The 27,858-nt window shown below is 41.2% G+C and overlaps 1 protein-coding gene across 1 annotated transcript in view; it reads left to right on the forward strand.

Annotated features, from left to right (window-relative positions):
- Positions 1-27,858, forward strand: part of THOC3 (THO complex 3) — a 193,147-nt gene that overhangs the window by 42,999 nt on the left and 122,290 nt on the right. The window contains exon 3 of the mRNA XM_045035178.1: positions 20,821-21,094. Within this exon, the coding sequence (XP_044891113.1) occupies positions 20,987-21,094 (108 nt within the window). The 5' untranslated portion in view covers positions 20,821-20,986. The remainder of the gene's footprint in view (positions 1-20,820; positions 21,095-27,858) is intronic.

Consider the following 27,858-nt stretch of genomic DNA (forward strand, 5'->3'; position numbering starts at 1 on the left):
ACTGCGCCACCCAGGCGCCCCTTTTAACGATTGATTTTAATTTTGCAGTTAAAATTTTAAAAAGAAAACTGCCTTGCTGAGTTGTGATTGGCATTCAGTAAAATATAATTCATCTGATTCGTAAGAGATGCTCGACAAACATCAGCTGCTAGTCCTGTTTTCCTGGGGAGTAGAGAGTAGGGGTTCAGAGCATAGGCTCTTAAGTTAACTGGCCTACATTCAGATCTTGCTGTGTCATCTACTGGCTTGTGCCCTGTCTGTGCCTAGTGTTCTCTGTAAAATGGAGTCATGATTGTATCTATCCTATAGGGTTGTTAAACAGGTTAAATCACTTACTGTAGGCAAATACTTAATGAATGTACACTCTTATTATTAACATGGTTTCTCTCTATTGATTTCATAGGAGACCAGCTGGGAAGTAGTATGGGTCTCTGAACTTGGCATGCATTGCCACCACAAAAGGTCTCTGCTGGTGTTTGCCTGTGATGACAAAGATGGCAAGTATGACAGCAGTCGGGAAGCTGTAACTGTGAAGCTGTTGGGGGGTCCTAATGACTCCTGATAGGAGCACCTGGTGTAGGGAGAGGAGGCACTGGCAGAGGCCTTCCTTTGTGTATTAGTTTGGCCTTGGATTCCTGGAGTTGGTATGCGTCTTAAATATTTGTAAATTGGCTGCCTGAATATCTTTTGCAGGAGAAGGAAATTGTCAACTTCCTATTTCCCCAGCCTGAGGGAGGTCCCTCATTTGAGAATGGTGGCATAAAATTACCACAGGTCGGTGGGCTGGCTGCAGCATTAGGTTCTGATAGAGGATCTCTTGAAATTCTATGCCAGGGTTTTGAGAGAGTAGTTTTATTAGTGCCTCTGACCTCTTTCCTTAGGAGTGACTTTGTTGGGCTTGCTGCTGCTTGCATATATCAAAATTCAGTGGAGTAGGTAGGGAAGGGGAGGAATAAGTATAGAGTTCTTTAAAATTTGGGGCGCCTGGGTGGCTCAGTCGGTTGGCCGTCCGACTTCAGCTCAGGTCACGATCTCGCGGTCCACGAGTTCGAGCCCCGCGTCGGGCTCTGGGCTGATGGCTCGGAGCCTGGAGCCTGCTTCTGATTCTGTGTTTCCCTCTCTCTCTGCCCCTCCCCCGTTCATGCTGTGTCTCTCTCTGTCTCAAAAATAAATAAACGTTAAAAAAAATTTAAAAAAATTTAAAAAAGATATTCTCAAAAATTTTATATATTGTTATATAATTTATATATTATAAAATATATGTTTTATAACATATACGTTTTGAGAATTGAGCATTTAATAAAAGTGACCTAGTTCTAAGGTTTTTAAAAGTCATTACAGGGAGATTTTGTGGTTTTGCATTTTTTTTTAAATCTCAGAAATAGGGTTTAAAGATTACTATAATTCTTTCATTAGTGTTGTAACCAAGAACTCCATGAAATGCATGAAGTGTGAAATGAAGTACACGGGCTACAGCAATCTTTAAAAGTTATCAGTTGTTGGGGCGCCTGGGTGGCTCAGTCGGTTAAGTGTCCGACTTCGGCTCAGGTCATGATCTCGCGGTTCGTGAGTTCAAGCCCCGCGTCGGGCTCTGTGCTGACAGCTCGGAGCCTGGAGCCTGTTTCAGATTCTGTGTCTCCCTCTCTGTCTCTGACCCTCCCCCGTTTATGCTCTGTCTCTCTCTGTCTCAAAAATAAATAAACATTAAAAAAAAAAATTAAAAAAAATAAAAAAACGAGAAAAAAATAAAAAGAAAAAAAAAGTTATCAGTTGTTTATGTGTGTGTATGTATACCAGGCCTCATTCTATGAAGGGTTTATGATGGATTATGACAAACACTGAGGAAATTACTAAAATACAAGTATGAAATATAAAATCAGGATAAGACAAATATAAATTAGAATAGAAAGCCAAGACTGGGGCAGGCAGAGAAATTGAAGAGAAATATGCAAAGAGTTAAGGACCTAACTGAATAATTGAATTAAAATTTTAGTTCTGAGTTCCTCTGGCAAAGTGAAGAGGGGATAAGTCAGTTAGCTAACTTTTATTATTAGGAAGAAAAACACAGGGGTGCCTGTGGCTCAGCTGGTTAAGTGCCTGACTCTTGGTTTTGGCTCAGGTCATGATTTTGCAGTTGGTGCGTTCGAGCCCCGCATCAGGCTCCATGTTGACAGTGTGGAGCTTGCTTGGGATTCTTTCTCTCCCTCTCTCTCTGTGCTTCCCTCCCTATCTCTCTCTCAAAAAAATAAGTGAACTTAAAAAGAAAAAAAGAGGGGCACCTGTGTGGCTTAGTTGGTTAAGCATCGACTTTGGCTCAGATCATGATCTCATGGCTTGTGAGTTAGAGCTCAGAGCCTGGGGCCTGCTTTGGATTCTGTGTCTCTGTCTTTCTCTGTCACTCCCCTGCTTATGTTCTGTCTCTGTCTCTCCCTCAAAAATAAACAAACATTAAAAAAAAATTAAAAAAAGAAAAACATACACCAGTTCCTAAGAGAAAGCAAAACTTTTGTTAGCTCTTACCTCCAAAAGAGATGGCTCATGTAGGTTTTTTTAACAAAAGTATTTTGGCATAAAAAAGAAACCAAAACGAAAATATTCATAGAAAAGGTTTGAAAAAAAAAAAAAAGGACAAAAATTGTCTGTAAACATAACCCTATGAGATAACCACTACATTTTGTTTGTTTTTTTATTAAAAAAATTTTTTTTAACGTTTATTTATTTTTGAGACAGAGAGAGACAGAGCATGAATGGGGGAGGGTCAGAGAGAGGGAGACACAGAATCTGAAACAGGCTCCAGGCTCTGAGCTGTCGGCACAGAGCCCAATGCGGGGCTCGAACTCGCGGACTGCGAGATCATGACCTGAGCCAAAGTCGGACGCCCAACCGACTGAGCCACCCAAGTGCCCCAACCACTACATTTTGGCATATATCCTTTCAGGACTTTTCCTGTGATCAAATTTGCATGTAAAAATACATATTTGTTTTATCTTCATAAAAATCTTTTGAGGGGTTGACAAAGCAAGTGTGGCAAGATAAGTCATACAGTTGTAAGCAATATATAGCCAAAATGTAAGCAAAAATCCAGTAACTGTTAATAGACCATTTTCATTTATTGGGCATTCCTTATGTGCTTGGTACCGTAATAAGGACCTTAAGTAAGTTGCCACCAAGTTGTCCCAACAGATCTCTTTCAGATTCAGCATTACTCATATTTTATGGCTTCAGGCAAATTAAGTCACTCAAGGTTACACTATTAAGTGACAGTATTCAGGACCAGGTTTATCTAAAAGTCTGTATTCTTCTATTGTGATAGGTCACTCTGTCTCTGCAAATATTGCCATTCTCATTTTACAGATGGGTAACCCATGGCTCTGGGAAGTTGACTATTGCCCTAGACTAGTGAGCTATGGAGTACTCCTTCTTGGAGTCTCAGAGTACTGACTTTGCTCCTGCCCTGAGAAGAGTCCCTTCCCACCTTTGGTGAAGAATGTTGTAAACTAGCTTGCTACCACTTTATGTTGGCAGGATATTGCTGTTCAGATGCCAGGGGAACACTTATTCTGATGGTTTCTGTGAAATGTCAGTGAGAGGAAACTTAGATGTATTGGTTCTTTTTAAAAAGTTTTTAAATGTTTATTTATTTTTTGAGAGAGAGAAAGAGCGCAAGTGGGGAACGGACAGAGAGAGAGGGAGACACAGAATCTGAAGCAGGCTCCAGGCTCTGAGCTGCCAGCACAGAACCTGACGTGGGGCTCAAATCCACGAACTGTGAGAGCATGAGCTGAGCCGAAGTAAGACGCTTAACCGTCTGAGCCACCCAGTTGCCCTGAATGTATTGGTTCTTACTTTTGCAGTTATCCACCATTCTAACAGCAAGCTGCTGTTGCTCCATTTCTGCATACGTCCCCTTGGCATTGTGACCAAATGCAAAAGGTATAACTGAACCAAAGGAGAGTTCATCTTGCTGATGAGTGGCTAGCCAATTAAAAAAAAAAAGCTGACACCAATCTTTTGCCGTGAAGAAAGATAGGGTTATCTATTGGTATGGCACCACCGAGGAGAAGGGGGGGCTGATGCTCCAAAGTCCCGAACTCCCCAATGGCTTGCAAGTGAGGAGCTTTAAAGGCAAAAATCAAGGGTCAGGGGTTTGAGGTCAAGTGGGGGAAGAAAGAGTAGCTGAGATGGCTGGGAAAGGATTGGATGGAGAGGAGGTGGGCTTAGAGCAAGTGTTGATCACAGAGGGTGGGACTCTGGGGGTGAGGACATGTGAGAAGGGGTGCTGCAGCTTGGGGCAAATTGGAGGCAGTGGCAGTGTCTTGGGACGTGGAGAAGATTGTCAGGTGGAATATGAGGGGTTTGAGTCTCTGAATGGTCAGAGACTGGGTAAATTCAAGATTGATTGACTAGTCTTTCTGGCACTGGTCCATCTGATTTCATCAAGATTGTGGTCTGGTGGTGAGTGGTTCCTTTCCCTGATCTGGTTCTGCAATGTGTGTCAATGGTGCTTTGTTAGCAAATGCAGAGGCCACACACCCTATGACTATGATAACTGTGCAGCCTATTTCATTTCTTATTCCCCTGGGCTACATTTTCATTATCTTGAGCAAAGAAAGCATGTTGGTGTTTTCCCCAATAATCTTTATGCACTCTGTCTTTCTGCAGACTTAATTTTGTTGGTGGTTTCATGAGTTTGGTTCAGAAAGTACCTCCCCATCAATATGGATCTTCTATTTTCTTCTTTTGGATATGTTATAAGCAAAAGCAGCAAACTTTGCTCCTTATAATTTAAACAAAAAGAAATTCATCTCCTTTGACTAAAGGAGCAATTGTAATAGGAAAATTATTAATACACACATCAGTGAAGAAAGCCTCAGCTTGTGGCTGCCTCAGCTGACTGTCAAGGTCATGGTCCACTACCCTCTTTCTTTAGCTACACAGTCCTCGATGGCTTGATATCCAGCCCTAGAGAGTGGCCAAGAGAGTTTGGAGCTTGAGGCTCTGCCAGAGAAATGACACACAGTAACTCTATGGTTTGGTCATTTCTCTAGTTTCTTAACGATCACATCTGGCTATTTACTGATTGGCCAGTCTAGGCATATCCTATAGTTTCTCCTCTAAATGCTAGTAAGCTGGGAAAGGTGGCATTTTGTTTTGTTTTGGTTTGGTTTTGGTTTTTCCTAGTCTTTTGCTGAGTCCCAAGTAACTTTGTAGCCTATGATCCAGGGAAGGATGAACCTATTTTTCATGTCAAACATCAAGTGTGAGATATATGTGTGTGCCTTGTGGATTATTTCCCTCATGCTAACCTGTGTGGGGATGAGGGTGAGTACTGGGATCCTGGCAGAGGGCCTTGTGTGAGCAATTGGGAGAATTGGGAGTCCTAGCTAGAGGCAGTTCCATCCAATGAACCCAAAGCAGTTAGTTCCAAGGAAAGCAGGCTAAGCTCTCCTCAGTAGGAGAGTGCAGTGTGTAATACCGGAAGAGGAATCAGGAGAGGTCAGTTCTGGGAGGTCCCAGAGGAGTATGTGTGCCTGTGTGCATGTGTGTGTGCCTGTGTGTGTGCCTGTGTGTGTGTGTGTGTGTGTGTGTGTGTGTGTGATGAGCTGGTTGGGATGTGATGTGTCAGTGGTCTTTCAGTTTAGAGTGACCAGGAATGGGGTAGATATACCCTTACTCCCTTTCCTATGTCAAAGATGTATTCTATTCCCTAAAGATTTTAATCACAAAAGGGACCACCAAATGTCTACCTTCTTTGGAAGGGAAAAAGCCCATAAACAGAATTACAAGGTAAGTCCCATCTTTCAGAAGGAGAGTAGAGATCATACACCTAGAAGTGCCTTGCACACTCAGAAATACCTGCATATAGGTAAGTATTGCCTTCTTTTCTCCCTGTGACACTGCAGGGCAGTGAAAAGAAGGCTGGCTTCCTAGGTGAGCAGAAGGGGATTTGAATCCCGGCTCCAGCAGTGATTGATGTGAACCCACTTTCCTCTTCTCCTTGGGTTGTTCGGAGAGTTAAAGGACATAGCCTATTTGTAAAGCGTCTAGCATAGCAGCTGGCGCACGGGGGATTCTTAGCACATCCCTTCCCCCTGAGGAAGGGCAGCTTCTGATGAGAACACAGAGGCTGTCCACAGAGACATGTCAGCAGACTGTCCACTTTCTCGGCTCTGTCTCAGACTGTCCACGGTCAGAGCTGTGCAGGCCGCGTTTGTCATTCCAGAAGTAGGTGCTGTGAGGAGAGGAGACTTCTCTGTCACACCTGGGCGTGGCGGGAGGTTCAGAGGAGAAATAGTACATCTGCTTACTGTTGCAGTCTGTTTGGGTCTGTGATGGATATGTGTGCATGTGAACAGGTGGAGCATACGTCAGAACTGTGCACACCAGTGGGGGAAGAAAGAGTAGCTGAGATGGCTGGGAAAGGATTGGATGGAGAGGAGGTGGGCTTAGAGCGAGTGTTGATCAGAGAGGGTGCGACTCTGGGGGTGAGGACATGTGAGAAGGGGTGCTGCAGCTTGGGGCAAAGTGGAGGCAGTGGCAGTGTCTTGGGACGTGGAGAAGATTGTCAGGTGGAATATGCGGTGGGGCTGGAGAGAAAAGAGAGAGAGGGTGTCGGGCTCTGGCGATGTCAGTTAGTACTGGTTAAGGGTATGCCCTGGTGAGTAGGGCAGACCTGGAGAGGCCTGGGTTCAAATCATTCTGGAAGAATCTGGCCAATTACTTCACCTCCCAATTTTGATTATCCTTAAAATGTACATAATAACAGTGTAACTTATGAATACTGTCAAATGCCTGGCACATTGTAGATGGTCAGTAAATAGCAGCTATTGTTTTGTAGATGTGAATGTTATATCTGTGGGCAATGTAAACCTTCCTCCCTTATGAGGCTTTTCCTGTCCCTGGGCTAATCACATTGCATGCAAAAGGGAGGATTATAGGATTATAAAGAAGGCAGTATAGGCCTTAAAAAAAGGAAGTGAGAACTGGACAAAGGAATAATTAACACTTACTTTCTAGTGCCCATTTATAGACCAAAGACTCATTGTTAGCATTTAAGGACACTAAATTTAAAACTATTCAAAGTTACAAATTTACTACAATTTCCATGTTTGATTTTTGCTCAGATGGGGCCACAAGCTGTTGAACTTCAAGACATCTATCACCTCAGTCTTTCACCCCTTACAAGAAGCAGGCAGAGTATGAAAATATGTCTTCCCAACCAGCAGTATCATAGTAACAAAGTCCCTGGGTACAATTTACCCAGCTGAAGCATCACCAAGTCCCTCTTCTGGTAATTAATTACTCTTGAGAGGCGTTGTATCTAAAGGGAATAGTTGTCCCTGGAGCTACCTTGGGTTGGCCAAGAATCAGTTACTAAACTCACCTTGTTTCTTTTTACCTTCTTGGTATGGGTACTAGAATGTAGGTCAGGCAATGGCACAGATATACAAGGAATCTGTCAAAACATCTCAGAATGTCCTTGAGGACCAAAGGAAATCTGGGCTAGGCACAAGCCCACTTGTACCTGGTCATCAACTATACAAAGAGTGGGGATTAAAGTCAATTTGGAAAAAAGTTTCTCTCTTGAAATGAGATAGCAGCATGGAATTCAGGTAGAAGATGATCAGGCCTATGATTATTGAACATTTATGACAGACTGTATCTCCACAATGCTTTGTTCAACACGTAGTAGAGCTCCTGCCTTCTTACCCTCTTTGTAGAAAGGAATCTTTGTTGGATTGACCAAACATCTGAGCTCCCTTTGAGTGCTGAGCATTGTATAAGAGACAAAGGGGAAAATCAGACTCTGTACTCTGGACCCATTTTACAAATGAGAGCTGAGGTTCAGGGAAGTTGGGGAACTTACTCAGAGTCACCTGGTCAGTACATTAGTTTGAAGCCCTCCGCATGGGTCCCAAATTCCAACTGTTTAGGTTCAGTCCAATCTAGATGTCACTTATGAACCACAGATATAAAGATACAGATATAAAGATACACAGATATAAAGGCTTGGGAGTCTTAGAAGATTGTCAACCATCAACACTGGGATTCATCTGGTTCTGGCAAAGCTGTCATGATGGGCAGAAACCAGACAAAATGTTTGGCTTGGTGAACCAAAGGGAAATAACATATGAGGGGCAAGGAGGTTTATCCAGCTAGCCACTCAACACCCTTTGGCAGTCCTGGGCTGAGCACTGAGGGTACAGATGTGAAGATCAGCCAGTTTCTGTCCTCAGAAACCCACAGCCTGGTGTGGAGATGGTGACAATTCAGTGTGAGAGTGGTTTGTAGAAGAGTAACTCATGGCACAAAAACAGACACTCAGATCAATGGAACAGAATAGAGAACCCAGAAATGGACCCACAAACGTATGGCCAATGAATCTTTGACAAAGCAGGAAAGAATATCCAATGGAATAAAGACAGTCTCTTCAGCAAGTGGTGCTGGGAAAACTGGACAGAAACATGCAGAAAGATGAACCTGGACCACTTTCTTACACCATACACAAAAATAAACTCAAAATGGATGAAAGAACTAAATGTAAGACAGGAAGCCATCAAAATCCTCAAGGAGAAAGCAGGCAAAAACCTCTTTGATGTTGGCCAGAGCAACTTCTTACTCAACACATCTCCAGGGGCAAGGGAAACAAAAGCAAAAAAGAACTATTGGGACCTCATCAAAATAAAAAAGCTCCTGCACAGTGAAGGAAACAATCAGCAAAGCTAAAAGGCAACCGATGGAATGGGAGAAGATATTTGCAAAGGGTTAGCATCCAAAATCTATAAAGAACTTCTCAAACTCAACACCCCCCCCAAAAAAAATCCAGTGAAGAAATGGACAAAAGACATGAATAGACACTTCTCCAAAGAAGACATCCAGATGGCCAAGTGACACATGAAAAAATGCTCAACATCACTCATCATCAGGGAGATACAAATCAAAACCACAATGAGATACCACCTTACACCTGTCAGAGTGGCTAACATTAACAACTCAGGTAACAACAGATGTTGGCGAGGATGCAAAGAAAGAGGGCTCTTTTGCACTGCTGGTGGGAATGCAAACTGGTACAGCCACTCTGGAAAACAGTTTGGAGGTTCCTCAAAAAATTAATTACCCTATGACCCAGCAATTGCACTACTGGGTATTTGTCCAAGGGATACAGTTATATTGTTTCGAAGGGGCACATGCACCCCAATGTTTATAGTACCACTATCAACAATAGCCAAAGTATGGAAAGAGTCCAAATGTCCATTGATGGGTGAATGGATAAAGATGTGGTGTATATATACAATGGAGTATTACTTGGCAATCAAAAAGAATGAAATCTTGCCATTTACAACTATGTGGATGGAACTAGAGGGTATTATGCTAAGCGAAATTAGTCAGAGAAAGACAAATATCATATGACTTCACTCAGAGGAAGACTTTAAGATACAAAACAGATGAACATAAGGGAAGGGAAGCAAAAATAATATAAAAACAGGGAGGGGGACAAAACATAAGAGACTCTTAAATATGGAGAACAAATGGGGGTTACTGGAGGGGTAGTGGAGGGGGAATGAGCTAAATGGGTAAGGGGCATTAAGGAATCTACTCCTGAAATCATTGTTGCACTATATGCTAACTAACTGGGATGTAAATTAAAAAATAAATAAATTATTAAAAAATAAAATAAAATAAAAATGGTGGACCACTGGCGGGGGGCGGAGGGAAGAAGAGTAACTCAGATCATGTCTCTCCCCTGCTAAAAACACTACAGAGGCTTCCCTTTGAACTTTTTTCCAGATCTGGTCTTTCAAACCATGTCCTTCTTGGCATTCACATCTTAATTCGGAAGGCACTCCCTTTCTTTTTTTTTTAAACAACAGTTTTGGGGCACCTGGGTGGCTCAGTCAGTTGAGTGTCTGACTTCAGCTCAGGTCATGATCTCATGGTTAGTTCGAGCCCCACAGTGGGCGCTGCACTGACAGTGAGGAGCCTGCTTAGGATTCTCTCTCCCTCTGTCTCTGCTTCTCCCCTACTCTCGCTCTCAAAATAAATAACAAGCCTAAAAAACCCCTCCAAAACAAGTTTTATTATGTACATACTGTGATAGGATGAATGATGGCATTCAAAGATGTGTACATCCTAATCCGTGGAACCTGTGAATATGTTACCTTACCTGATAAAAACAAATTTGGATATATGAGTAAATGAGGCATTGGAGATGGAAAGATTATCCTGTAATATCCTGTGAGTCAGGTGTAATAACAAGGGTCTTTCTAAGAGGGGGACAAATGGATGAGAAAGAGAAAAGGGAAGTATAACATTTGAACCTTTGAGGTTTAAATGATACACATGGAAGATATAGGAAGAGGCCAATTGCCAAGGAATGCAGGCAGGCTCAATAAGCTGGAAGAGCAAGGAAACAGATTCCTCCTTGGGCTTCCAGAAGGGACACATCCCTGCCAACACCTTGATTTTAGACTTTTGGCCTCCAGACTATAAAAGAATAAATTGGTGTTTGAAGCCACTAAGTTGTCATTTGTTTCAGCAGCAATAGGAAAGTAATACACATGCAGTACAATTTGGTGGATTTTTGTATATTCACAGAGCTATACAATTTATCATCACAATCAATTTTAGAACATTTTGTCACCTTCTTCCTCCAAAAACTCCACCCATTAGTGGTCACTCCTGTTTTCCACTTGTAGGTACCCATGTGGCATTAAATAAGTTCCCTAACTCATGTGAGCCTCTATTTCTTAATCTGTAGGGGGGATACTGCCCACTTCAAAAGATGTAAGAGTTCAATGAGATAATGTAGTGCTCAGCACAGTGCCTGAAGTCAGCATTCACTAGGCTGTTTACTATTTTTATTAAAATCAGTGAGGAGGCTGTTGCAGAAGTGCCAGGAGAGGTGAAGGAGAGGCTGAACGAGGCCAGTGGCTGAGTGATGGAGAGGAGGGGATCTGGTTTCTCTGGGAAGCCCCAAGCCCTGTGATCCTCATCAGAGTCTGGTTTCACCTCCTTTCTTCACTGGGAACTTGGTTTAAATCCGCGGGCTGGTCCCTTTCTGGCCACTAGAGGGCAGTGGAGGCAAGGCCGCGCAGAGGGAGGCGGGCGTCCTGAAGATTGGCGCAGGTCTGTGCATTCAGCCTTTCTTCGTGCTCTGAAGCCTAATTGTGTATTTGCATTGTGCTCTCCTCTCCCTCTTTGCTCTGTGTAGCTGATGGCATTTTTTCAAACACTGCATTGGTGGGCACCTCTGAGTTCTTGTTCCATCTGTGGCCTGGGGTTAGTCATGGCTCAAGCCTCTCGCTTTCTGGCAGCTGTATTTATTTCTGAAGGACACAAGTAGCTGCAGAACATGGTGGCCTGGGCTCTGCAGCTCAGTAGATCCTAGGACAAACCTCAGTTTTTCTTTTGCCAGTTCAAACATGGGGACTATCCCATCTTGCATTCCTCCCCTGCCCCCCAGGCCATATCAGTACCACCCAAATCGCGTGGACTGAGGTGGCAGGTGGTGGAGTGTGGTGGGTATGATTCCTCAAAGAAAATTCAGATGATTTCACTAGAGGAAGGAAGAGTGGATGTTTAGGCAAAATCCACAGATGTCGACTACAGCTACTATGTGGGAAGAGAATAATCCACTGGCTAAGAGCTCTGGCCTGGGACTCCAGTTCCCTGTGAGAGAATCCCAGTTTCACCATTCAAAAGTTGTGTGACCGTGGCCGGCTCACTCACCTGTCAGTCTGACTCTCAGTGTCCCATCTACAAAGCGGGAGTGATGGATCAACATTGTAGGCCTGAATCAGTTGGGAAAGCACATTGTAGAGGGATCAGGCAAGCTCCAGAGGGTGTCCCTGCAGTTTGACGTGGCATGAAGTCTGAAGTCTCCGCATTGTTACCTGATCAGTTCCAGGGCAGCTGTCCAACAGACAGGCAGCCAAAGTCCTCTGGGTTCAAGTTCTCAATCTGCCACTTACTGGCTATGCACTTTCCTCCTCCATGAGTGAGGATCATCGTTCCTGCCTCCCAGGGTCGTTGGGAGAAGTGATGAGGTGACATACAGACAGTGCCTGGCACGTAGCAGTCTGTAACTAATGATAGACGTGTTCTCAGCACAATTACTACTCCAGAGCATGTTAGGAGTCCAGGTGCGACTCTGGCAGGACAGGCCACGTGCTCTGTGAACAAACAACCATCCTTCTGGATAGAGTGCATTTGGCTATCAGCTGGGGCCTTGGGAGGCTTTGTGTAGCCTGGCCCTTCCCTCCTTCCTTTCAGCTTGAGGAGGGTACACCCTCACAGAGGTTCATGTTTCACTCTTAATTACCCCTCGGGCTCTACTATCAGCCTTTCATTTCCACTCCCAGTCAGACAGGTTGAATAGAATCTCATCTGGAGTGTGTTAACTATTCTCCCCATCATTGGCAGAGATCTGGAATCGGCTCTGCATTAGGACAAGCTGTAAATAAACACATATTCGCTTAAATGTGGCTCCTGCTCCTATCCCATAGCCTTATCTTAGATTTGGGCAGCTTTAAGTCATGGAACACAGAGTGTTTGGAAAAGACCTTAGAAATCATTGAATCCAGTCTACCCATTTTACAGAAGAGTAAATTGAAGGTATTTAGTTAAGTCACCCATGTTTACATAGACAACTTGAGGTTACAGATAAAGATGGAAATGAGGTCTTTTACTCTTAGTCCAAAACTTTCCATAGTAACCCAGTACTGCAGTCAGTCATTCACTCATTCCTTCAAAAAAATGCGTACCGAGCATCTCCCTACCTATACCTTGTCCTTTTGTGGGCATTGGAAAAACAGATAAGGAATGATTTGCCCTTGAAGTGCTTATGAACTCTTTGTCCATTGGTCCATCTATCCATCTAATGCGTGTGTCTCTTCATTCATCCATTTCTCTGTGTATCCATTTACCTTTCTCCTGTCCATCTTTTCATCCATCCCTTAATCTTCATCCTTTTGTACATTTGTTTTTGTCCATTTATCTCACCATAGACTGTCCACCACATTTATTTATCTTTTTGTCTGTTTTCTTGCCCACCTGTCATCTGTTCCTGTTTCCATCCAATCTACTTCTCTTTTGATCCACCCATTGGTCTCTTCATCTAGTATATCATTTTGGGAGAGTGTGTGCAAATCTTTTGTCTGCTTAGGAAATTGAATTGTTTTCTTATTGAGTTGTAAGATTTAAATATAAATTCTAGGGGCACCTAGGTGGCTCAGTTGGTTGAGTGTCTGACTCTTGATTTTGGCTCAGGTTGTGATCCCAGGGTTGTGGAATTGAGCCCTGCATCAGGCTGCATGCTGAGCACAGAGCCTGCTTGGGATTCTCTCTCTCTCTCTCTCTCTCTCTCTCTCTCTCTGCCTCTCCCCTGCTCATGCCTTCATGCTTTCTCAAAATAAATAAATAGAGGCACCTTGGTGGCTCAGTCAGTTAAGCGTCTGTCTCTTGGTCTTGGCTCAGGCCATGATCTCACGGTTTGTGAGTCTGGTCTGAGCTCTACATCAGGCTCTGCGCTGACAGTGTGGAGACTGGTTGGGGTTCTCTTTCTTCCCCTTTCTGTCTGCCCCTCCCCACTTGTACATGTACTCTCTCCCTCTCTCTCAAGATAAAGAAACTTAAAAATAAATAAACATTCAAAAATAAATATATTGAGGCGCCTGGGTGGCTCAGTCGGTTGAGCGGCTGACTTCGGCTCAGGTCACGATCTCGCGGTCCGTGAGTTTGAGCCCCGTGTTGGGCTCTGTGCTGACAGCTCGGAGCCTGGAGCCTGTTTCGGATTCTGTGTCTCCCTCTCTCTGACCCTCCCCCGTTTAAACTCTGTCTCTCTCTGTCTCAAAAATAAATAAACGTTTAAAAAAATTTTTTTTAAATAAAAAAATAAATATAAATTCTGGATTAAAGTTGTTTATCAGATAAACACTTTGTCAGATTAACATTTTTTCTCCATATGTGGCTTGTCTTTTCATTCTTTTAACAGTGTTCCAAAGAATAGCACATGAATTTTAGTGAAGTCCAACTTATTAAACTTTTCTTTTATGGATCTGTCTTTATCATAAATTTGTGCCTAGCATAAGGTCACAAAGATTTTCTGCTGTTTTTGTTCTGTAAGTCTTATTGTTTCAGGTTTTACCTTTAGGTCTATGAAGGATTTTGAGGTAATGTTTGTATATTGTACAAGGTATAGAGCCAAGCTCGTTTATTTGTTCTTTTCTTTACCTCTTCCTTCCTCCCTCCCTTCCTTCCTTTCTTCCTTCCTTCCTCTTTCTGGCTCTCTCTGTCTCTGTCTCTCTTTCTCTCTTTCTTTGGCATATGAATATCCAGTTGTTTTAGCATCATTTGTTGAAAATACTGCTTTCTCTGGGGTGCCTGGGTGGCTCAATCGCTTAAGTGACTGACTCTTGATTTCGGCTTAGATCATGATCTCACGGTTGTGGGATTGAGCCCTGTGTTGTGCTCCTCCCTGCGCATAGAGCCTGCCTGGGATTCTCTCTCTGCCCCTCCCCCATCTCTTTCTCTCAAAAAAAAAAAAAAGAAAGAAAGAAAGAAAGAAAGAAAGAAAGAAAAGAAAAGGACTGCTTTCTCTAATGAATTGCCCTTGCACCTTTGTTAAAATCAAACATTCACTCCATTAGCAATGAGTACACACCTAATGCCCAGATCTTGTTTTTCTTTTCTTTTCTTTTCCTTTCTTTTCTTTTCTTTCCTTGTTTTTTTAATTTGAGAGAGAGAGAGAGAGAGACAGACAGACAGAGGGAGAGAGAGAGAATCTTAAGCAGGCTCTATGCTCAGTGCAGAACCTGACACAGGGCTCATTCTATGACCCTGGGATCATGACCTGGGCTGAAATCAAGAGTCAGGCGCTCAGCTGACTGAGTCATCCAACACCCCTAGATCTTGTTTTTTAGTACCATTTGTCAATAAAATGATCCAGGGCTTCTTGGAGAGGTGGATAATTTTAGGACTGGGGCAGGAAATATGCAAGATGGACCTGGAGCATCTTGTAGCACCGGAAGTGAAGTGCTGAAAAAGGAAAATCCTATGTTGATGGGATTTTGTCCAAAGAACACAGCAGCCAACTCAAGGAGCTCTCGAAGGCCAATTTGAACAATTTGATCAACAGTATGTAAATAAAGTAGTATTGGATTATAATCCAAGGTATAAAACAAATATCCATGAGTCTATAGTGATATAAGTTACTAAATAAATAAATGAGAAGAGAAAAATTTCTTTTGCAAAAGCATTTCAAGTAATTTATGTAGATATTCCACCCTTAAGGAAGCGGGGTATAACTGTCCACTCCTCAGGTGTGGGCTGTGTGTAGTGACTTTCTTCTGAAGAGTACAGTATAGAAAAGAGGGGAGGGGAAGAATACTTTTACAGTGGAGAAATGTAACAGACACTGTCTCAGGTAATGAAGGTTAACTTCATCAGATAAATCACGTTGATAGTATATAACCTTGGTATAACATAAGCACTTTTTTCCCAGCCTAATGCAAAAAACATCAGACAAATCCCAGTTGGGGGATATTCTACAAAATACTTGTCCAGCACTCTTCAAACCTGTCAAGGTCATCAAAAACAAGGAAAGTCTGAGAAACTGTCATAGCTAAGAGGAGCCTAGGGAGACATAACAACTAGATGTAATTTGGAACAGAAAAAGATGTTAGTTAAAACTAAGGAAATTTGAGTAAATGATGGACTTTAGTTAATAACAATGTATCAACATTAGTTCATTAAATATAACAAATGTATTATATTAATATAGGATGTTAATAATAGGGGAAACTTGATGAGAGACATATAGGAACTTTATGTGCTATCTTCTCAATTTTTCTGTAAATATAAAGCTATTCTAATAAATGAAATCTGTATTGTAAAACTCCATTGTGTGTGTGTGTTTGTCGAATATGTGTGTGTGTGTATGTGTATGCGTGTGTGTATATATATATATATATATATATATATATATATATATATATATGTATTGCATCATTGATCTATTTGCTTTTTTTATGCCAACATCAGACTATTTTGGTTGTTAAAACTTTATAACAAATCTTGCAATCAGGTAGTAGTAGCTTTCCAATTTTGTTCTTTTTTTCAAAGTTGTTTTGGCTATTCTAGTTTTTTTTCCATTTCACATGAACTTTAGAATCAGTTTGTCAATTAAAAAAAATGCCTGCCGCATCTTGATTGGTGTTACATTGATCAAACTGGGGAGAATTGACTTCTTATCAATATTGGGTTTTTCAAGCCATGGGCTAGCTCTCCATTTATTTACATCATCTGTAATTTTTTTCTCAGCTATATTTTGTAGTTTTTAGCTTATAGATCGTTCACAGCTTTTGTCGGATTTAACCCTAAGTATTTCATATTTTCCAATGCTATATGTAAAGAGTGTTTTTATTTTAATTTCTGGTTGCTCATTTCTAATATATAGAAATGCAACTGAGTTTTGCATACTGATCTTTATAATAGGAGAGACAGACTGGTCATAGAGATGCTTAGAGAGGAAGGCCATGTGAAGGTGGGGGGAGGTTGGGGTTATGCTGCCATGAGCCAAGGGACACCAGACATTGGGAGAGGCAAGGAAAATTTCTCTCCTGGAGACTTTGTAGGGAATGTGGTCCTGCTGACATCTTGATTTTCTTGTGTTTTTAATTTAAAATTTAAAATTTTAATTGCAATATCATTAACATACATTGTTATATTAGTTTCTGGTGTGCAATTAGAATGATTCAACTATTCTATACATTACTCAGGGCTCATCATAATAAGTGTACTCTTAATCCCCTTCACCTCTTTCACCCATCCTCCCACCCACCTCCCCTCTGGTAACCATCAGTTTATTCTCTAGAGGTAAGAGTCTGTTTTTTGTCTCTTTTTTTCTCTGTTTTGTATCTTAAATTACACATATAAGTGAAATCATATGGTATTTGTCTTTCTCTGATTTTTTTGCTTGTACTCTCTAGATCCATCCACGTTGTTGCAAATGGCAAGATTTCATTCTTTTTTATGGCTGAAAACACACACACACAATGGAATATTATTAGATATAGACACAGATATAGATATTATATCGATATAGACGTAGATATATATACCATATCTTCTTTATCCATTCATCTATTAATGGACACTTGGGGGCTTCCATAATTTGTCTTTTGTAAATAATAGTGCAATAAATATAGAGGTGCATATATCTTTTCAAATTAGTGTTTTTGTGTTCTCTGGGTAAATATCCACTAGTGGAATTACTGGAAAATAAGGTCTATTTTCAATTTTTTGAGGAATCTTCATACTGGTTTTCACAGTGGCTGCACCAGTTTGCATTCCCATGAACTTTGCATGAGGGTTCCTCTTTCTCCACATCCTCTCCACTTGATGTTTCTTGTGTTTTTGATTTTAGCTGTTCTGACAGGTGTGAGGTGATTTCTCATTGTAGTTTTGATTTGCATTTCCCTGATGATGAGTGATGTTGAGCATCTTTTCATGTGTCCATTGGCCATCTGGATGTCTTCTTTGGAGCAATGTCTGTTTATGTTTTGCCCATTTTTAAATTAGATTATTTGTTTTTTGGGTGTTGGGTTGTATAAGTTCTTTATATATTTTGGATACTAACCCTTTTTTGGATGTGTCATTTGCAAATATCTTCTCTCATTCAGTAGATTGTTTTTTAATTTTGTTGATTGCTTTCTTTGCTGTGCAGAAGCTTTTTATTTTGATGCAGTCCCGAGAGTTTATTTTTGCTTTTGTTTCCCTTGTCTTAGGAGACATATCTAGAAAAAAGTTGCTGTGGCTGATGTCAGAGAACTTACTGCCTATGTTCTCTTCTAGGATTTTTATGGCTTCAGGTGTCACATTTAGGTACTTAATCCATTTTGAGTTTATTTTTGTGCGTGGTGTAAGGAAGTGGTCCAGTTTCATTCTTTTGCATGTAGCTGTACAGTTTTCCCAACATCATTTGTTGAAGAGACTGTCTTTTTCCCATTGAATACTCTTTTCTGCTTTGTTGAATATTAACTGACCATATAATTGTGGGTTTATTTCTGGGCTCTCAATTCTGTTCCATTGATCTATGTGTCTGTTTTTGTGCCAGTACCATACAGTTTTGATTGCTATAGCTTTGTAGTATATCTTGAAATCTGAGATTTTGATACCTCCAGTTTTGTTTTCAAGATTGCTTGGGCTATTCAGGGTCTTTTCTGATTCCATACACATTTTAGGTTTGTTTTTTTTTCTAGTTCTGTGAAAAATACTGTTGGTATTTTGATAGCTTTGGGTAGTATGGACTTTTTAACAATATTTGTTCTTCCAACCCATGAGCACGGAATGTCTTTCCGTTTGTTTGCACCATCTTCAATTTCTTTCACCAATGTTTTGTAGTTTTCAAAGTACAGATCTTTTACCTCCTTGGTTAAGTTTACTCCTAAGTATCTTATCATTTTGGGTGCAGTTGTAAATGAGATTGTTTTCTTAATTTCTCTTTCCACTACTTCATTATTAGTTTATAGAAATGCAATGGATTTCTGTATATTGATTTTGTATCCTGCAACTTTACTAAATTCATTGATCAGTTCTAGTAGTTTTTTGGTGGAGTCTTTAGGGTTTTCTTTACATAGTGTGGCTGACATCTTGATTTTGAACTTCTGACTCTAGAATGGTGAGATAATAAATTTGTTGTATTAAGCCACAAAGTTTGTGGTAATTTGTTATGGAAGATCTCAGAAACTAATACAAGGGCCCTAGGTATTGTCATGAAGCACAGCTTGAAGAGGCCCCAAGATCACCTTCCTCAGAGAGGGCCATATCATGTCTGACAATATTCATGAAGATATTGACTTGATGCTCAAAGATAAAACCTAAACACACTTCTTATGGGGATGGCCCTGGGATTGTCAGCTGCCACAAAGAGGTGGGCCTGGGTATGGTTGTGCATGTGTGTGTGTGTGTGTGTGTGTGTGTGTGTGTGTGTGTCAGTGGGATGGCTATCATGATGAAAATGATGAATATTCTCATTCCTCCTATTTCTAGTTCATTCTGATTTCCTTCAGTCATTTTCCTTGTTTCCCACTCGCTGCACTACTCTTTTCCTCATATTGACCACCATTGACATCTGGGTCATCCTTTTTCTTTCAGATGGAACATTTTATAGAAGGTAAATATAAAACAGAGAGATCTCATTATGAGTTGAATATTTGTTCCAAGATATATTAACATTACAGACACTAAAGATCCTTAAGTAGCAAATATCCTTTTACTGTGTTTTGTTCTGATCATCTAGGATTTTACCATAGCAGTACTCTAAAAATGTACTATGACAAAGCCCACTCGGCTCTGTGTGACACTTAATAATTTTTTAAAAGTGCAAAAAAGTCACTTTTTAGGGTGAGAAGTGGGAAGAGCTGGCTCAAGACTAGAGTCAACACTCATGCTTCTAGCTCTGAATCCAGTTCCACCCCAGTCGAGGAGAGCAAACTGAATGTTACTTGAAGATTATATAGAGACTTGCAAGCTTGTATAGAGAATGTTTTTCTTCCCTTCCAAGCTTTGATAAGATCTTTCTTCCCTTTTCTTTGTCATTCATCTGTCAGAGGGTAGAAGAATAAAGAAAGCTGCTTTACTACCCCACCCCTGGACATCCATAGTATTCAGGTGTCAGAAGCCAAGGTCACTGCATACATGTTCCTACTTATGCCCTTTTACACAGAGCTGTCACTTATCATTTGGGACAGAGAGATGAACCAGTCCCCAGCAGCCTCCTTGACAATTCCCCCGCCGTCACACATACTTCAGTTCTGTGTTCAGTAATGCTCTAGAATATGGGAAAGTGTAGAAGGACAAGGAGTTGACTGCTTCACGTTTTTACTGCCCATCTACTCAGCTTTCATTAAAGGGGAAGGACTATTAGGTGTGGATGTCAGCTAGTCTCACACCAAGAGATATAGGAACGTAAATGTCTCCTAACCCTTCTGAATTTAGGGTGAGCCATTCTAAACTTCTATTTCTTACTTTTGTGATATATGAGGCTGGTTATCTCCTACTGTCCCTGGAGGTTAAGTGGAGAATTTATTGCTCTATTATATCTGTATGACCCCACCCACCCTACGGTTTACCCTCGAGTTGTATAAAGTGAAGATACTGAGGGGCACCTGGATGGCTCAGTTGGTTGAGCATCTGATTTCAGCTCAGGTCATGATCTTGCAATTTGTGAGTTCAAGCCCCACATCGGGCTTGCTCCTGTCAGCCGAAGAGCCCACTTTGGATCCTCTCTCCCCCTTCTCTCTTCCCCTGCCCTGCTTTCATGCTCTTTTTCTCAAAAATAAATATAACATTAAAAAAAATCAAGTGAAAATATTGAGGGGGTAGGACTGCTTAAGCCAGATTCTGGGATTGGGTCTTCGTTTGATCTTGTCACTTTTGAAGGCTCCTGAAAATATGCATAGGGACATTTTTTTTTTCCTTTCTAATGAAAGGATTAGGAAAAATAATGAACTTAATATTTGGACATGTGACCAGGTACAAATGGAGGAAGCCGGAATTGTGGTGACTTTGTAGTGCTATTATTACTCTCCCTCCATGGCCTGGGACACAGTTTAGAAGGTGAAGCAGGCAATCAGTAGGCACTGAAGTTAATCTTTTCCTTTTTCTAGTCCAAGCTAATGATAGCCTATAAACCTTGATCTCAAATGTGACATGGACTAAACACATACCATGCTCCTATGAGAAGGAATAAATCTGTTTGGAAAGTAAAATATACTCTTTGGAGAATATATTAATAGGAGTGCTATTTTTTCTCTACAGGGAATGAAAGGTTTCTGAAATTCTCTACCTAGGAGGAGTTAGAGGAAGACTTTCTGGCTAAGTAGAAGAAGCACACCCACTAAGAGAGAACCCAGTGCAGTGACCAGCACAGCTTGTGGAACCTGACACCCTTGACTCCTGGGAACGTGGAAGGAGTTGCTGCTCTATGAATTCCATCATTTTCTCAGGGTGTCTGTCTTTTTCTCCTAACTGCCTGTTTCTACTTAGAAAATTCAAGCCTTCAGATGCTGTTGCACTTATCACTTTGCTCAAGGTAGGAGGTTCTGTAATCACAGGAATGTCCAGCTGTGGGCTCTGCCTGGGTCTGGGGTTCCTCCTTATTCTGACTTTCCTTCTGTGCATGAAACACATCCTAAACCATAGTCTCCCCTCTGGCATCAGGCCCTTGACGGTATCCTCACGCCCATAAAGCCTATTCTGGTTTGAAAAGGTCCTGGGCTCTCTACAAAGGCTAACACCAATGTGACTTTTTTTTTAAAATTTTTTTTTTAACGTTTATTTATTTTTGAGGCAGAGAGAGACAGAGCATGAACAGGGGAGGGGCAGAGAGAGAGGGAGACACAGAATTGGAAGCAGGCTCCAGGCTCTGAGCCATCAGCCCAGAGCCCGACGCGGGGCTCGAACTCACGGACCGTGAGATCGTGACCTGAGCTGAAGTCGGACGTCCAACCGACTGAGCCACCCAGGAGCCCCCAATGTGACTTTTATCAGAGGACCTTGCTGACATTTGCCTTTTGCCTTGAACTGAAGCCTCTGAAGCAAACGACTCCTTATTTGTCTGAACTTAGTTTTATGAAGAGCCTGTCCCTTCTGTTCCAGGACCTGAGGTGTTCTTGCTTTAAAGGTCTCTGCTAATCTTCTGTCCTGAGCAGGTTGCTCTTTCCCTGGTGTGGAAGGTCTCTAATCCTGCATTTTCTTGTAGATGTTCTCCTGATTTGGCTTAGGGCCCTCTTTCACTTCATTTGGGTCTGCATTTGTCTTCTGACTCTTACCTGGGTCCTGAAGGCTAGGAGCTCCACGATCCTGCATCCAGCATTCTCCTTTGTCCTCCATGTGAATAGAAAGAATCTGGGAAGTGGCCATGTCTCCACTGTGCACACACTGCATATGGGGTTGTGAGCTTTTAGCCACCAAACTGTCCTGAGTCATGTGATTCTTCTGTGGAAGTGCAATGAGCATGACTATGTGGCTCAACCTTCAATTTGAGCTGTATCTTACTAAAAACATGGTCTTTAAGAAAAGTTTTTGCTAGATCTTGGGTCCGCAACATTCTCAGTGGTGGGGCCATTCCTTGGTTACGAACCACTCAGATCCCCATTTAGATTTTGGATGTTTCTCAGCTCAGTAGCTCAGAAGGTCTTTTTTTGGGGGGCGGGGGTGATGAGATTCTAGCACCTGTCAAGTGGCTAAATCAATGAAGGACAGCCCCAAGGGCTATTCACGTGACATTCCTGAACCACTGAGGGTGCCAAGTTTCTGATTTCCCTGTGGGTGTGAGACATTCCAGGAGGGAGGTAGAATAAAGTCGGCAGTGAGCCCTGCATGATGTACATTCACAGGGATCCTACCCTGATTGACTTTGCCCAAGTGTATGCTCAGGGTGTTTTTCCAATTGCTTCTCTACTAGGTTCTCCCTTGGATGCCTTGATAAATCATTGTCTGAATGACTCACCTCCCTTTTTGCTTCCTTCTTAGAGTCAGTTCTCAAACAGTGCATTGGATAACTGAGGCTTTTGCTGGATTATCTTTTGGACCCCATCACAGAATATACTCTTGTCCCCTCCACTAATTTCTTCACTAGGCTCCTCACATGGAAGCTTATTGGATTCCTTAATCCAATCTTCTGTGAATACTTGTTGCTTCACCCCTTAAAAACAGAGGGCATTGAGAGTCTGTCAGACAGGGTTCTAGGCAGGAGCAGAGGCTGAGCCTTGGGGTAGGGCAGGGGCTGTTTCTGGGGAAACTGTAGGGATTCTTTTTTTTTTTTTTAATTTTTTTTTTCAACGTTTATTTACTTTTTTGGGGACAGAGAGAGACAGAGCATGAACGGGGGAGGGGCAGAGAGAGAGGGAGACACAGAATCGGAAACAGGCTCCAGGCTCTGAGCCATCGGCCCAGAGCCTGACGCGGGGCTCGAACTCACGGACTGCGAGATCATGACCTGGCTGAAGTCGGATGCTTAACCGACTGCGCCACCCAGGCGCCCCATCTGAAGGGATTCTTTAACTTGTATTTGGTTTTGAGGGGTAGGAACATTAGATATTACATTGAATGAGACAGCTGGAGATGCTAATGGGGGAATCGCTACCAAAGACCAGGATTGTGTTCATCAGGGACTTGTGCCTGATGAGGACATTCCAGAAGATCCAGCTCCATTTATGTGGCATATGGTTCTCCAAAGTTTTAAGAAATGGGAAATTGTGATGACTGGTCAGCTGCTTGGTTTGCCCCCAGTGCTTCAGAATGGTTGGGAGGCTATGGTGTCCCACTCATCAGCAAGTGATTCTAAGCTATTTCTAGAATTTATACATGATCGCTTTTTTGTTCCTTTCTTGTCCCAAGTTCAGAAATCCATTCTTGTTATAACTGGTGTCTTCAGATGCTCCTGAAGATATAAAGTGTGTGGGAAAAGATGCTGTTAGTTTCCATACACCTGCTTATAGGGTCTCCCCAGAGGAAGTTGAAGTGGAGGAAGGTTTTGCTGGAGAACAGTGTCAGGAAGTGGAAAGGAACAAGTATTTGGCAGATGCTGGCCACCAGGGGAAGGTGAAATAGGCAGGTGTCAGTGGCCCATTCCTGAGAATATTGACATAGAAGAGGCCAACAGTAGGTGCTAGCTGGAGAGCAGCTCTGTGAAATGGTGTTCAGCAGGATGGAAATCAAATCTGACTGAATTAATTGAATTCTAGTGGTGGTAGAATAGGGAGCATTGGAAGTTCAGAATGCCAGGAGAATGATTCAGTGGGATCCAGGACCTGGGTTAATTGGTAAGAGATTGATATCATGAGAGCGTAAGGTCATGTGAGGCCAGTCTTTTCTTTACTCTGTGTTTACACTAAGGGACAAGAAAAGAATGAGCAGCTGGGAATCACACTATACTGTCTCTAGGCAAGAGAGTTATTCATTATTCATGAACAATATGTCTTCTGCATTGAATTCATGGATCTCTGTGTTCCTTCTCTGTTATTCATTTTTAAAATGGATAAAAATATTTTCTATTGATGTTTATTTGATAAATTCAAGTAAGAACCTCTTTTCAATATGTGATCTGCAACAACCTTTCAGTCAATTATCCTTCTGCTTAAGAAGGGGGCGGATTCTCCGACATAGAGGGGCAGTTTACTCTATCAGGTAGGATTCTGGTCCTGGAGGCTAGAGCTGGGTTTTTGGAATCTTCTCAAAGGCTTTTAGAGGATCATCATTGCTCTGCATTTTAGCCTTGACCTAAGGGTTTGGCCCAGAGACCAAGATTCTGTATAGGAAGATAACTGAAAAGTGAGTATGGTAGGACTCTGTTCCGCTGTGGGTATGCTGAACTTTTTAATTATCCAATCCAGGACCTTGATATCCAGAGATTTTTCCCCTGGAGCTCTGTATACGGCCCCCTAGATTTGACTGTGAACTTTGAATAGGAGTCCTAGTTGCCACTCTACCCTCTACCCAGTCTATCCTATTCCTCTAGAAGGATGATGTTCTAATATTTCTCAAGAATTTCCACTTCAGGTGTGTTTCTTTACAAATGGTTTATTAAAGTGGGAAGAAGAACAGATAAAACAAGAGTCAGTGTGTTCTGGAGGTTAGGTATAGGCATCCCTTACTTGATTTATATCTCTATTTTTTTTTACAAATACTGATAAAAACAGATTTCAGTTTTGGCCACATGTATTTTGATGATCTGTCAATAGGTACATAAATGTTTATAATTGTTATATCTTTTAGCTGTATTGAGCCTTTAATTAATACACAATGTTTTTCTTTGGCTCTTATAAACTTTTTTGGTTTAAAGTCCGTTGTGTTTGATATTAATAAGGCCAAGTTGCTCCCTTTTGGTTATTTTCATGGAATATCTTCTTCCATTCTTTCGCTTTCAATCTATTTGTGTCTTGGGATCTAAAGTGAGTTCTTATAGACAGCATATAGTTGGTTCACATATTTTATCCATTCTTCCAATCTCTGTCTTTTCATTGGAGAGTTTAATCTGTTTACACTTAATTACTTATAAGGAGGAATTACTTCTGTCATTTTTCTATTTATTTTCTACATATCTTATGGCTTTTTTCAGTCCTTTATTTCCTACATTAGTGTCTTCTTTTATGCTTAGTTGATTTTTGTCTCAAAATATTTCAATTCTTTTCTAATTCCTTTTGTATATGTTCTATAGCTATTTTCATTGTGGTTACTATATGGATTATATTTAATATCCTAAAGTTTTAACAATCTAACTTAACTTGATTTCAACAACATACAAAAACTCTGCTCCCTTAATAGCTTTGTCTTCACCCTTTTTAGTTGTTGATGTTACAGAATTACATCTTTATACGTTGTGGGCCCTCAAATGTAAAGTACTAATTCTTTTTAAAGAATTTTAAAGTATTTTTAAAGAATTTAAAGTAATTTTTTTAAAGTTCATTTATTTATAGGGGCGCCTGGGTGGCTCAGTCAGTTAAGCATCTGACTTCAGCTCAGGTCATGATCTCATAGTCTGTGAGTTCGAGCCCCACGTCGGGCTCTGTGCTGACAGCTCAGAGCCTGGAGCCTGCTTCAGATTCTGTGTCTCCCTCTCTCTGTTCATGCTCTGTCTCTATCTCTGTCTCAAAAATAAATAAACATTAAAAAAAAATAAAGTTCATTTACTTATTTTGAGAGAGAGAGAGAGAGAGAGAGAGAGAGAGAGCAAGTAAGGGAGGGACAGAGAGAGAGAGAGAATCCCAGGCAGGCACCTCACTGTCAATGCAAAGCCTGACGCAGGGCTTGAACTCACAAACCATGAGATGGTGACCTGAGCTGAAGTCAGATGCTTAACCAACTGAGCCACCCAGGTGCCCCTGTAAAGTAGTAATTCTTTTAAGTGCTTTAGTTTCTTAATTTATGTAGAAAACTAAATGTGGAGTTACAAAAAAAGGTTACAATAACACTAGTTTTTAGACTCATAATTAAAAAAATATATTAGTCTCTTAAATCATGTAGAAAATAAAACATGAAGTTACAAATCAATGTTAGAAAAATACCGGCTTTTGTAATTGCCCATGTACTTACCTTTATTGAGATCTATATTTTTTTATATTGTTTTGAGTTTTATTTTCTGTTGTTTTTTTCTTTTCATCCTGTAGGACTTTTGAGCATTTCTTATAGGAAAAATCTAGTGGTAATAAGCTCCCTTAGCTTTAGTGTATCTAGGAATGTCTTAATTTCTCTCTCACTTTTCAAGGACAGTTTTGGTTGGACAGATTCTTGGTTGACACTTTTTTTGTTGTTCTGGCACTTTGACCATATCAACTCACTGCCTTATGGCCTATGAAACTTGTGATGAAAATCTCATGATCTTATTGAGGATCCCTTGTATGTGACGAGTTGTTTCTCTCTTGCTGCTTTCATGATTCTCTGTTTTTATACATTCTGGTTTTTGAAAATTTGCTTATAATCTGTCTTGGTGTGGGTCTTTTTGAGCCCATCTTACTTGGAATTTGTTGAGCTTCTTGGATGTTTATATTTGTCTTTTATCAAACTTGGGAAGTTTTTTTTTTTAAGTTTATTTATTTATTTTGAGAGTGAGATGTGTGTGTGTGTGTGTGTGTGTGTGTACAGAGAGAGAGAGAGAGAGAGAGAGAGAGAGAGAGAGAGAGAGAATGAACCCCAAGCAGGCTCCACACTGTCAGTGCAGAGCCTGACATGGGGCTTGAACTCATGAACCATGAGATCATGACCTAGAAACCAAAAGTTGGACACTTAACTGACTGAACCACCGGGTACCCCAAACTTGGGAAGTTTTAAGCCCTGATTTCTTCAAATACTTTCTTAGTACCCCCTTTCTCTCTCTTGGACCCCTATAATGTGTATATGTTGGTTTACTTGATAGTATCACACAGGTTCCTTACACTCTGTTCACTTTTCTTCAATCTTTTCCCTTTCCTGTTTCTCAGGTTCAATAATGGCCATGATCTTATCTTCAAGTTCGTTGATTTTTTTTCTTTGGCCTGTTCAAATCTGCCTTTGAATACCTGTAGGGAATTTTTCATTTTAGTTATTGTACTTTTCATCTCCAGAATATCTTCTTGGTTTCTTTTTAGGTTTTCTATTTCTTTATTTGTATTTCCATTTTGTTCACAAATTTTTTTTTTTACTTTCTCCATATCTTCAATTCTTTAAAAATTTTTTAATGCTTATTTATTTTAGAGAGAGAGAGAGAGTGTATGTGAGAGACAGAGCACAAGTGGGGTAGAGGAAGAGAGAGACAGATCACAGAATCTGAAGCAGTCTCCAGGCTCTGAGCTGTCAGCACAGCCTGACATGGGGCTCGAACTCACGAGCTCCGAGATCATGACCTGAGCTGAAGTCGACTGCTTAACTGACTGAGCCACCCACATGCCCCTCTTCCTTTAATTCCTTGAGCATCTTTAAGACAGTTGTTTAAAGGGTTTGTGTAGAATATCTGCCATCATTTGCCTGAAGTGACAGACTCTTTCCTGTTTTCTTTTGTAACAACAGCTTCTCCAAAGCTCCCCACTATCAAAGGACTTAAACTTCAAGCTTCCTTCTTTCCTTGTCTACTCTTCCTTCACTGTAGGATGTCTCCCTCGCCCCCTGAAAATCCCCTCTATACATCCTGTCATCTCTGTTATTATTTATATCTCTGTTATTATTTATATCTCTGTTATTATTTATATCCTGATTCTGCCCTGAGTGACCCTAAAAATCCAAAGACTCCCATATGTAAAAATATCCTTCAGAGTTGAGCAAAGATCAGCACCTGAAAGAGAAATTTTGGTGACAAAGGGACTATTAAAATGGTCCATCAGA

Source organism: Felis catus, chromosome A1, assembly GCF_018350175.1.
Source record: "Felis catus isolate Fca126 chromosome A1, F.catus_Fca126_mat1.0, whole genome shotgun sequence".
NCBI lineage: Eukaryota > Metazoa > Chordata > Mammalia > Carnivora > Felidae > Felis > Felis catus.